General features: G+C 45.2%; 2 protein-coding genes across 2 annotated transcripts; one reads left to right on the top strand and one right to left on the bottom strand.

Moving 5' to 3' along the window:
* Positions 1–2,891: 2,891 nt before the first annotated feature.
* J4E79_000046 (uncharacterized protein) lies at positions 2,892–3,680 on the top strand (the record flags this gene model as incomplete). Its single annotated transcript, XM_049348965.1, has 1 exon — positions 2,892–3,680. One exon carries the CDS (start codon positions 2,892–2,894, stop codon positions 3,678–3,680), a length of 789 nt encoding a protein of 262 aa, XP_049215752.1.
* Positions 3,681–3,838: 158 nt separating this feature from the next.
* On the bottom strand, positions 3,839–7,356 carry J4E79_000045 (uncharacterized protein; the record flags this gene model as incomplete). Its single annotated transcript, XM_049348964.1, has 3 exons — positions 3,839–3,876; positions 4,061–5,654; positions 6,115–7,356. 3 exons carry the CDS (start codon positions 7,354–7,356, stop codon positions 3,839–3,841), a joined length of 2,874 nt encoding a protein of 957 aa, XP_049215751.1.
* Positions 7,357–12,524: the final 5,168 nt, after the last annotated feature.

The following is a 12,524-nucleotide window of genomic DNA, read 5'->3' as shown; positions in this document are numbered from 1 at the left end:
TACTATATCTTATTATAGGTAATAGTAAGATCTTTATTAAGAAGGTAAATAGTGTTAAAGTAGTATTTAATTATATAGATAATATAGTTAAGGTCTATATATTCTTATCTTTTTAATATTACCTTATCTAAGTTACTAATATATATAGAGTTGCTATCTCTATTAAGCTTATAGGCGCTAAGAATAGAGTATTTACTTTTAGTCTAGTTAGTCTTAGGCTATACAAAGCTAGTAATCTTACGTTATTATAGCTAGCGAGCGTTATTAGAATACGCGTTCTTATTACTATTAGAAAGGTTAGCGCTACTAGAATTAACGCTACTAAGGTTAACGCTACTAAGATTAACACTACTAAGAAGGTTAACACTACTAAGATTAGCGCTGCTAGTATTATTATTACTACTACTATTATTACTACTATAGTTACTACTACTAATAAACTTAGGCTTATAGATAGTCTTCTCTTTTAGAGATAGAGATTAATATAGGTTTATAAAAATTAGTAGAGAAAAGAAAAAGCTCTAAGTGCGCTACTAGTTAATAGTAGTAGTAGTCTTAGAGATATAAAAGCTGCTACTATAGACGTACGTAAGCGCACTAGAGAGAAAGCTATAACGTAGCTAATTAAGATAGTGTTAGATAGTATTCTTATTGCTAGCTCTACTATAGTTCTTAGTAACGTTAAAGAAATTACTAAAAATAACACTTTTACTAGCCTTAGACTTAGAGGCTACTATAGAGTTAATAAAGTCTTTATAGTAATAGATAGTAGTAGTGTTAACCTTACTATTAGAGAGCTTATTATTAGAGTTAAGTAGATAGATATAAACGTTTAGGTTAGCTTATAAGTTATTCTAGAAGAAGCTAAAGATATTAGGTAGACTACTTTTATAAAGGTTAGCGCTACTAGTTAAGCGTAGAAGTTACTATAACTAGCTAAGAGAGAGAGAACTAAAGATAGTAGACCTAGACGCCTATTAGAATAGCGTAGTATAGAACTAGAACTAGAACTAATTAGCACTATGCGTAACTAATATAGTAGTAGGCTTAAGAAAGAATAGAGTAGAAGAGGCACTAACGCTAGAGGCGTTCTTAGAGCTAGAGATTACTACCTATTTAGATATAGTAAAAGTCTTAGAGAAGACACTATAGGCGCTAGTAGCGCTAGGTAATAATAGAGAGTTTAGAGATATAGTGCAACGTATTATAGAATCTATAGAGAAGTAACTAGTCTATTACGCTAGACTACTATATAGTTCTATTAACTATAATAACATATAAAAGTCTTATAGAGATTAGATAGTTAATATTATATTAAATTATAATATTATTATAGTAAAGCTTAGAAGAAGCACTTAGAGGTTAAATATATATACTATAGGTTATTAGGCTAACGTAGGCCTAATACCTAAAAAACTAAACTATTATAGCTAGCTATAGTAGACTTATTAAGCTAATTCTACTACTACTATACTAGCTTATAACTAGTAGTAAGCCTAGCCTTTATATAATATAAAGCTTTTAATTTATTATAAAAAGTATAATACTTAGTTTAGTTTTATATAAACTTTTTTAAAAGCTTAAAGCTCTAAATACTAATAATAATATAACTCTAAGAGTTATTTCTAGAGTTAAAGTAACCTAGATATACTTAGAGAATATTTTAGATATATAGTAACTTATATATACTTTTTAGTTAGTAGATATAATAGATAATAGTACTTACTAGAATATTAGTAAAAGTTATATACTTTTTAGTTTTCTTATACTAAATACGTGTATTTATTATAGTAGCTATTTTAATATAGTAAGTTTTTACTAGTATTAGATTTTACTACTATATACTAAGAAAATATATAATATAGAATTTTAATTATTATATATAAATAGCCTTTTAACTATACTATTTAGTACTTTCTTAACTATAGAATTATAGTCTTTTACTTTTATAGTTTTTTTATAATTACTTAAAGTTCTATAATTTTACTACTTAAGTTAACTAATATATATATAATATATTATATTACTACTAAGTAGATATAATATATATAAGGTTATACCTAAATTCTATATATACTTACTAGCTAATAGTATATAAGGCTCTTTAGATACTATTCTATAGTAGTATATTAGTTAGACTTTCTTACTAAGTTAGTATTTACTATAGCTCTAGCTAGTAAAACTTTAGTAAAGCTCTAATATAGAGTTAAGTTAGTATTTAAAACTAGAAAGCTCTAAATAGAAATATAGAGTTCTAAGAGTATAAGTTTAAATTATACTATTTACTATATACTAAAAAAATAGATTTTTTTTAATTACTTTATTACTAATTATAAGTATAGAGTAAAGTACTAATTATTACTTAAAATATAGAATTATAATAGAATAGTAATATACTTTAATAAGTAAAAGCTTAAAACTCTAAATAAAACAAAAAAAAATATTTTTAGAGTAGTTAAGCACTATATTAGTAGGTATACTAGTAAGTAAAGTATATATATATATATATATAACGCTAATATTTATAAATATAAGTTACTTAAAGATCTAGAGAATTTATAAAAAAGTTAACTATTTTAAAAATATAATATAAAAAGTAATAGCGCTTATATAAACTAAAGCTACTTATATTAATACTATAGAGTAAAACTATATACTTATAATAAAGAAGTATATTAAGTTATAAGCTAGAGTTTAGTTACTATTAGTTTAAATAGCTAAATAAATAGAATATTAAATTTAATATTACTAGTTAAACTAGTAGCTAAATAACTTATATTAAATAAGACGTTTTATTTAGACATTTAGTTTACTTTTTGCGTTTTTTGCTTCCTTAGAAGACTACAGCACCTCAACGTCGACGAGCATTGCAACTCTACCACAACCTCATCATGGCTGGCACACGAAGATCTACGCGTCAAACGGCAGCGGCAGCACCAAAATACAACCAAGACAACAGTTCATCCGTCGAAGAGACACAGCTCAAGCGCAATGCCAGGCAGGCGATGCGTCGCAAGCGTGACCGCGAAGACGACGCCGACCAAGATACAACAGACAGCAGCGCTCCTCCGCCCAAAAAAGCTGCTACAACCAAGCCTAAACCTCCTAAGACGAACTCTCTACCCGCGCCTGTTTCATCCACCAACCGCGACGCGACCGGCGCCCAAGAAGTCTACTGGCTGCTCAAAGCCGAGCCCCTCGCGCGCTACGAGAACGGCGTAAACGTCGCCTTCTCCATCAGCGACCTGCGCGCCTGCACAGAACCCGAGCCCTGGAGCGGCGTCCGCAACCCCCAGGCACGCAACAATATGCAGGCCATGCGCAAAGGCGACCTGGGCTTCTTCTACCACTCCAACGCCAAGCCTTCGGGTATCGTAGGTATACTGCGTGTTGTTGACGAAGCAAAGGTTGATGAGACGGCCTTTGACCCCAAGGACCCCTACTATGACAAGAAGAGCGAGAGGGAGAAACCCAAATGGTTCTGTGTAGACGTCGAGTTTGTGAGCGAGTTTGAGCATGTGATAGATTTAGCGAAGATTAAAGAGTTTGCTAAAGAGGGGCCGTTGAAGGATATGCAGCTTGTCACGAATTCGAGACTGAGTGTGAGTAGGGTAAGGAAGGAGGAGTGGGAGTTTATTTTGGGGTTGGCCACGGACAGCAAGGAAGTTCAGGCAGAGTAGAGAGGTGCGCCACATGCAGTCGTAGAAGCTTGATTATGTCGTGAATCGATCTGAGATACCCCTTGTAAAATTCCCGTTTCATGTTGTATCGTCGACAACGTCTTTATGTATTTCACACCCTGTACTGCCCATACTGAGAGACCTTGTCTCAGACTGGGCTACTCCTCAATACTGAAGCGCTTGGATGATCTTCGGACTGTTAAAGAAAGCACATCGCTCCTGTAATCTCTGTTCTGCCATCTCTCTTGTCGCGTTCGCCATGCCCAGCGCACTATTGCTCGGATGCGCGCCACCAATCGTCCTGACATACGGACCGCCTAAATGTCAATGTACGGAGTCAGCGCATGCCTCACACGCAGTTCGCAAATGAGAGATTTTACCTGGCCGGCTAAATGCCTCATCCCAGTTCAACAATGTGGTGGATTGTGATCCGCTCTCTGCCGGGGCTCCTTGACTCACAAAGGTGCTCCACGACCGGCTTGCTCGCATAGCAATTTCGTAGTCGTACTCGGTCGGGTCAAACGGGTAGTCCGTCTTGTTGTACACTTGCATGCTGTCGAAGACGTACGCAAACTCAGACGTGTGTACCACGCCAAAGCCAACAACGTCTTCGGTGTACTCGAGGATGGGATCAAGTATTGTCTGGTTGAAGTTGTAGAAGTAGACTGGCGCTTTGTGCACTTTGTCAATTGCAACACCCAGATGTAGCGATGGGCACACCATGAGGATATCGCGGAAGATGCGTGCAGAGCGATAGAACTCTGCTGTTAGGTTCACACTGGTTCCGAATTCTTCTACCGGGTACAAGTCCAGTAACTGAGTGAGAGATTCCTCCGACATAGCCGGTAGGTAGTCGCGAACAAAGTCGTACGTATCTTGTGCGGTTGCGATGGAGGTGTTGGTGTACACGTTAAGGTCGCCTTCCATCCAGCCGGACATAAAGGTAGCGTTACCGAAGCGTCCTTCTGCGATGAGCTGACTTGGTGCCGCAGGAAGGAAATCGCCGTCCACCTGTGGCAACCAGATGTCCCCAATATTATGCGCGATATCGCTGAGATACGTCGCGTTCGAGGCTTCAAAGAGTGTTTCAGTATCTAGTCCCCGTAGACACTCAATCGTCCCTGGAGCGTCCACATCAGTAGTGTTGCACCCCACGTAATTGACCAGCGCGATCATCGCATCCTTGGCGAAATTCCCTGTGATACCAGGCTCAAGGGACTGAGACTGGGCGATACCTCGCTCGAAAGGAAGTGGCTTCTCTCCGCCGTAAGCCATAATCTGCATTCCGATTGCGAGGCCGCCGGAAGACTGGCCGGCAATCGTAATCCTCTCCGGATCCCCGCCAAAAGCAGCAATGTTGGTGCGGACCCACTCGATAGCAGCGCGCTGATCACGTAGACCAGCGTTCATGCTTCCTTCTTCTTTCAACCAGTCTGAACTGGCAAACCCAAAGAACCCGAGACGGTAATTCATGGCCACATGGATGATTGGGTCCCCATTTTCTACCGACTGCTTGATCATTCCGTCAGGCGCAGTCGTCGGCTCCGTGTTGCTTGCCCACCAGAAAGATCCTCCATGTATCCATACCAGAACTGGCAGTGGTCCCTTTCCAACTCTGTCAGTCGCTTTTGGCCGCGCTACGTTCAAATTCAGGCAGTCCTCGGATGTTTCAGTTATATTGCCCAATCCAAGAGGTGGATAGAGCACACCCAATGGTTGTGGACATGCGGGACCAGGCTTGGTAGCATCGATGGTAGTACCTGGAGAGTATTCGTAGGGAATCGGTGGTTTGAATCTGTTTTCGCCGCTGGTATCATGAGCATAGGGAATGCCCAAGAAGATTTCGATGTCGTTGCGTCCGATGCCTAGGATGTTGATAGGATCTTTCAAGTCGCCGAACTGGACACCTGCCGTCGTGGTGACAGCGGCGACGAAGCAGAACAGCTTAGGAAGGTGCATCTTGATCACCAACCACTGTAAATCCCGTGTTGGCTTATACGATGCGGCGAATGTGAGTCGGAAAGCTCTCGTAATAGGTAGTTGGCAAAGTTGTTGTGTTGCACAGAAACACTGCAGTAGCTGTAAGCACATAGATAACATCCTCCATGCTAGCCCCATGTAGCAGGTGCACGGTTGTGACGTGATAGACGGGAACAGGTGCTAGCGCGACATTAGACGGCAGTAGCGTAGAGCTCATCCACATCATTGATGCGAATCACCATTGTCCAAAATCCAGGTTGTTCAAATACTACTTCAAATAAGAAAGGTAGCGTGAGGCCTGCGCAAGCTATCCTGCGCTGATGCACGCCACGTGCAGATACCGTGCGCTCAAGGTGAGCTGCTCGGCCCGTCAAACACTCACAATATACCGACGATGCTACCCAAGCAAAGCTCCCTACAGTCGCGCTTGTGCACCCCGCAAGTTCCTAGCAACCTCATCAAACCTCTCATAGCAGTCGGTCTCTGCATCAAAATTTAGCAGCCATGCCTCGCGTGCTAGGTGAATGGATTCCGGCCTCTTCGCTATCTCATCCCAGTTGGCTTTGTGCCATCGCTCGCGCGTCTTAACCCCCATCGCCTGTGCTTTGTGCACCCTTTCGTAGCGGATCTTCTCGAATGCTCGTACAGCTAGAGGAATGCTTTCTTTGCCAGCCAGTTCCAGACATGCCGCCAGTACAACACCGTCTTCGATGGATTGACTGGCACCCTGGATGGATGTTGGAAGAAAGGGATGCGCTGCGTCTCCAATCAAAGCGATACGGTGCTGTGGCGAGATGAAGGTCGGCAGCGGATCGCGGAAGACGAGTTTATGATCGATGAGACGCGCGCCTTTTGGCGTCGACCTTACAATCTCTTGCACGATGGGTGCCCATCCTTCTACATACCTCAGGCAGTCTTCCACTCTGCCTGGGAATTGCCAGTCCTCCTCGATATCCCCGTCGTCTACGTGAGTAAACACCCAATTGAACTCCTTGCCGTCTTTGAGCGACGATACCAGAAAGTGAAGATCTGGACCTATGAACCCAGAGTGACTGTCTCCATCTACGAGATGTTTCAGGATCGGGTTGTCTTTGATGGCATCTCCAGAGAACCATGAGCGATATACAGCGTATCCCGAACTCTTCGATTTGTCGTCAAAACCAAGCACAATCTTACGGCCGCGGGAACGAACTCCCTCTGCTGCAATGACTGCATCGGCAACCATCTCTTCTCCATTGACTACCACGCCAGCTTTTTCATCGTCCTCGAAGTAATCAGTTACACGTTTGCCCCACTGAATATTCACTCCCCGATCGACAGCATGCTGATGAATAATACTGTACAGTTCTCCTCTATGTCCATTGATTCTCGGCCCCCATTCCTGTTCGGACACAAAACTCTGCCTGGTGACAAACTGCCCTTTCCAGTGGTACAGATCCAGCCATGTTGTTTTCCGTGCCACTTCCTTCATCGCTTCGATGACGCCGGGCCAGCGTTCGAAGTTGCGCGCACCGTTGGGATCGAACGAGATGATATCGCCAAACCGGATTATGTCTTCCACATTTTCCGCTTTCTCAAGAAGAACGACTGAGTGGCCTTTGCGATCGCATTCTATTGCTGCTGCGATGCCCGCGAAACCTGCGCCTACTATGATGACGTTGACACCGGACGGAGGGCGGCGAGGAAAGTGCGCCATAATGAAGTGAGAAGTATGGTGAGTATACAGGCAGATGAGAGAGCAATCGTGTCTTTCGTGGTAGGTGTGCTGATCTCCTTCCCCGTAGATACAGTGTGGGGTCCGCTTACTGGCACGCCACAAGCATGGCCCCACATGCAGCCTGATTGTAGTTCTGTCGGTAACTGAGACCTCTTGGTCATCGCCCGGCTGTACTAAATTGTGCTAAGTCGTTTTCTGACTGACTCCATCCAATGTGCGAATCAACGATCCACGCACGCCTGGGATACATATTTCCATCCCCCCACTCCCTTTTCGCCTGCAAACCTCTTGTGTGACATACAGAAACGTCTCTCGATATTTTCCTCTCAGATCCGAATTTCCGACGCCTCTTCCTCTTCTCAAGTTGCTATGTCGCGTTCTCAGGGATAACCGCCGGAGCTTCACTTTCAACTTCACTCTCTGATGTTCAATGATGCTCTACCCGCCTTCCCTATTGTACGTCAAGCTTGGAAAGTCAGTCCCAGACATCGTTATTATTGGGCAAAACACCCGACATCTACAAAGTTTCGAACCTCTCATCTTCCCACTGCCTCTTGCTTAGCTCGACAAGCACGCCGGTGAACCTTGGTTCTCGGGGCACGTTAATGTCGTAAAAGCGATACAGATTGTTGACGACCGTAAGAAGAAGACAGTAGCACACAAGGTAACGGAGTTCTGCCTCATTGCGGACGTGGGCGAAAGTTGGAAGAAAGGTAATGTGCTACTTTTTCACCACCCATGTGTCTTATGGCTTTAGATTAGGTAGGTTAGGTACATGTTGCTTGCGCTCGTTGTAAGCAACCAGCTCGATCCATGTACTTGATGCTGAACCCTCTAGCTTCGATCTCCGCGAACTGGATGTAACAATAGTTCCAAGCTCTACTCAATCCCGGAGACACCGTTTTTTTATTTTTAAACGACATTGTAGGCACCCATCTGCATCATGATGCGTACGAGTTCACCAACATCAATTGCCTCGTCGTATCTCATGTTGTTGTACTTAGCCAAGAAGCGCATCATACTGCGCACCCATCGTCAGATGAAGGTCCTGAAGATTGGCGTATGCGGCAACCTTGGCGATCGAGTTGAGCTCTGACAGATTAACCCATAGTCGTTCACCGCCCGTCGAGATGGTGGGTACGTGATTATCTGAAGAGCTGACGGCTATGCCATCGATCTTTACTACACGGGCTGGGGTTTGGGGTGCTTGTGGAGGTTGTCGATGGCTCACAGGCGTAGAGCCGCTGTCCGAGTTCTTGAATGAGTGGGGACACTATGATGTGCCGCTATTGGCGGCGTCATCTGACACAGTGGCTATTGTCGTCAAAGTGAATTGGTTCCTGTGGTTTTCGGCTTGTTCAGAGCACTAAAGCAGTCAGATCCGATTCTTGTAAGGAGGCGAGTAGGCGCAATTGATCATAGAGTAAGTGCAAGGATCTCCGCGTTCACCTCCGCGTTCACTAGTTCTTATTGATCCTCAACCTATCCCAGAAGTCCGCGATAAACCCAGCAACCTCCGGCACCCGTTCCCGTACAACACTATGGCCGGCTTGTGGGACAACAAAGATGCTATCAAAGCCAATTTCTCTCAACTCTTGCTCTGCACAAACTTCATCGTTCTCGCCCAGTACCACTAATGATGGTATACCAGACATTGCGGCCTTTTCAAACGCACCGTGATTGTTCATTGCGCCGCCATCTCTAAACGCTGCAATCACGGATGATGTATGACCACGATGTTCGTGCATCTGCCACTCCCTCACTGCCTCCGCAACAACTTCGCCTCTTCCAGCTCTTTCCCTCCAGTCACTTGGTACTACCAGCCGGCCGCCTTCGAGAAACTGCAGGATGACTCTGCTCAGTTCATCGTTATCGTTATCGACACCGTAATCAAGATGATGCTGATCCTCTTCTGGAAAAGATGAAATACAAAGAAGCCCAGCAGGCGCAATGAGCGTAAAACTGCTGACGCGATGTGGCCGTGAGTCAACATATCCGACTGTTAGTGAGCCGCCAAAGGAAAAGCCGATGAAATGTGCCGATGGCCATTGTAGATGATCGAGCAGCGCATCTAGCAGCCTATGGAATGTGGCGGCTTGATGCGGAACTATCGGCGTATCGCTTAAGCCGTGACCCCAGAGATCCACCAGCACAAAATGTGAGTGTGGAAGGATATCGTGTAGAGCGCGAGCCAGAGGTAGCAGTCCTATTGCCGGAGTCTGGATGCCATGAACGAACAGCACGTGATCTGTCGTCTGCGCGTCTATGGAGGGTACCGAAGGTGGTATCGAGTAGTATGCAGCTTTTCCATCTTGTGTTTGCAGGTATTGCGCGGGTGGAAGGATGGCGCCAAAGGTGGAAACAAAAGATGACTCTGAGGGACCTGGGATAGGCGGTTTTTGTCGGAATGCTCCGCCAGGCCGTGGGATTGCGAAGTCTGTCCTGGTAGCACACATTATGTCTCAATGTCCGGAACCTGGATCAACGGGATGTCTACCCAGGTAATGCTGCGCCTACTCTCCAGCTTTTGTAGCATCTTTGTAAGATTCAGATCCATGGATGTTAGGCGAAGGGCGCGCTTAGCGTAAGCATGACTCGCGGATACGGGGAGCTCGCCCGCGTTCTCCTTGGGTAGGTACATGTCACTTTTCCCGTCTCGTTCCGCATTTAGCTGATGAGCGATGCCCAGTGCTTATTACGCAAGTCACTGAGTTTTTGAAGAATGCAAGAGTACCTAGGTATTCCCGACCACTACGATGTGAGCCCGAACGAACTCAGGCCCAGCCCCTGCAAACGATGCCACACGAGTAATCTCGGCTAGAAAGCGTACTTGCCTCAGTCCCGACAATGCCACTTCGCAGAGGGATGGAAGCACCGAGAACAGGAAAAAATCTACCATCAGGAGAGTAGCGGCAGCTGTCGCACGATAGTCTACAATACATGGCAAGCCCAGAACCACCGCGCTAACTGAGTAGTTCGGCAATGTAATATGTCAAAGAAAGCCATCGAATTCAAAAAGAATAGAAAGCATAGAGTGCGCCTTAGACTTAGACTGCGGTCTGGTCCTGGTTCGGGCTGGGTCATTGAGATTGTACTTTGGTACACGGTATGATTGCGATAGCTTTGATGTTGTTCAAGTCACGCTGGCAATGTCGCGAGGGCCCGAAGGTCGACCTTACTGGGCTCGTGTTACGATCAGAATATAGAGGAGAATTATTACATTTTGAACAGCTCGGAGCAGCTAGAAGCATCGTACCTCGGTAGTACAGACGGTCCTAGGCGTCTTTTGGCTGTCCATGCTACCTAGGTATGCTGGCCTAGAATTAAATTGTCGATAATCAACAATGACCTATCTAGCAGGTTTTTCTGCGGCGCGACGAGAGTACAGCCGAACACTTCGTAGGTTTAGTGCTCATCATAAGCCCGCCATTTGCGCTAATGGGTGACAGAAACTTTACCGGACACCTGTCGATCACCACTAACAATGTCGTTACTGCCACGATACCCAACGAGCGACACCTATTCGATGAACCCTATATCACCTCTAATGGGCGGATTAAGGTAGACCGCAGGTTCGAGAACGTTCCTATCGTAAGCTACTTGGATCCAAAGAATTGTACGGTGCCCCGAACTGGAAGTACGTTTTTATCTAGTGTTTACCCGATAACCAATTACGACAAAGCTAGATTCACCATCACTCCGATACAGCGAAAGTCTCTCACATCAGCAGTGATGGGCATTGACAACTGTGCCGGCTTCGTGAATTCGTCTTCAGATATAGCCATCGCTTTTTGAAAGAAACAATATGCAGTGGCGCAATCACGAGTGTCATGCAGGGTGCGATGGCTGCGCTGTTGATATTTGCTAGTACTGGTTTTCTGGTGTACCTAGGTAGCGTTGCAAACGAGTGTCCGGAACACAAGCATTAAGCGATGCGGAGCTACGGGAAGTTGCTACTACTCTACTTGCCAATGAGAGGCATGCCTGGACATGGCCTGTCAGGAACGTGGAACTGGAAAGGGCGTAGGTGAGTTGAGTGGGCCAATTAAAGGTCACCTCGATATGTTATGGTTTTATACTATACAGGTTCATCTTGACGAGGTGGAATGGGTCGCCTGAAAGACAAATATTGGTGGCTCACGATAAACAGCCGCACTTTCGTCACGACATGCCATTCGTGGTGCGTTCGGCAACTTCCAAAATTAGATGCAGGCTAGCTCCCGGGTTGTTTATCCTCCGCGATGCAGGGCCTCGAGCAGAATTCTAGCAGAATAAAGTGCTGCGCATAGATACGTCGGAGAAGGTATAGCGAGCCGGCAAGCAGGTGTTTTGATGCACTTCCGATGGTAGCGCAATTCTCATGTCACTCAGCCAATCAAAACATTAGCGTACCGACTCAGCGGTGCTTGCAGCACTTGCGCAATCGAGGATTTTGCCGACATGACCGATAGCTCGGCGAACATGACCTGGTCATCAAGAACAACTGATCGCGGGCTATCCGATCGGCTTTGCGGGGATGGAGCAATGATTGCTTCCAGGGGTTGAATCCACCGGTACATGCGCCAGCTCTTTAGGGCTGACTCGAGCGACCCTGCACCGCCGTGGTGCAGCGGATCAAGCCAGCCGTTGTGGAGATCGTGTGGCATACGATTTTGTGGATACTCAAGGAAAGATCATCTCCATCGCTAATCGTTGCGATCTCACTCTAGTAGAGGAACTGAAGCAGGCCTTGGAAGATTGCTCACTGCCACTTCACCAGTGGGTAAGACTGGGCGCCGTTGTGAGACATAGAGTGGCAGCTTGATGACAGGCTTATCCCTTCCTTGGACGTAAACAAAGCTCCACTAACTGCGTCGAACCCGTTTCGTGACGAGCCCTAATCCACCCGCCACCGGCAAATTGAAGTTGACACCAACGGCACATAGCATATGATAACTGAGTCAGTTTAGGAATTGGGTAGATTCGGCGAGGTTACATGGCCTCGCCCGTGCGCTCATGTGTTGTGGCTTTTACAGCGGACTCTGCATTCTACACCCGCACGAAAAGCAATTATTGCTACCCGTGCACATCGTCGTAAACTACCTTGTCAAAATGCTCCTTCTGTTCCCGCACCTAGTGTTTACCTTTGTGCTGTTGGTCAGCGCCTG

The sequence above is a fragment of the Alternaria viburni genome (assembly GCF_023758015.1).
Source record: "Alternaria viburni strain BMP 2772 chromosome Unknown scaffold_1, whole genome shotgun sequence".
Classification (NCBI taxonomy): Eukaryota; Fungi; Ascomycota; class Dothideomycetes; order Pleosporales; family Pleosporaceae; genus Alternaria; species Alternaria viburni.
The sequence above is the reverse complement of the archived record's forward strand: the minus strand, read 5'-3'. Positions and strand labels throughout refer to the sequence as shown.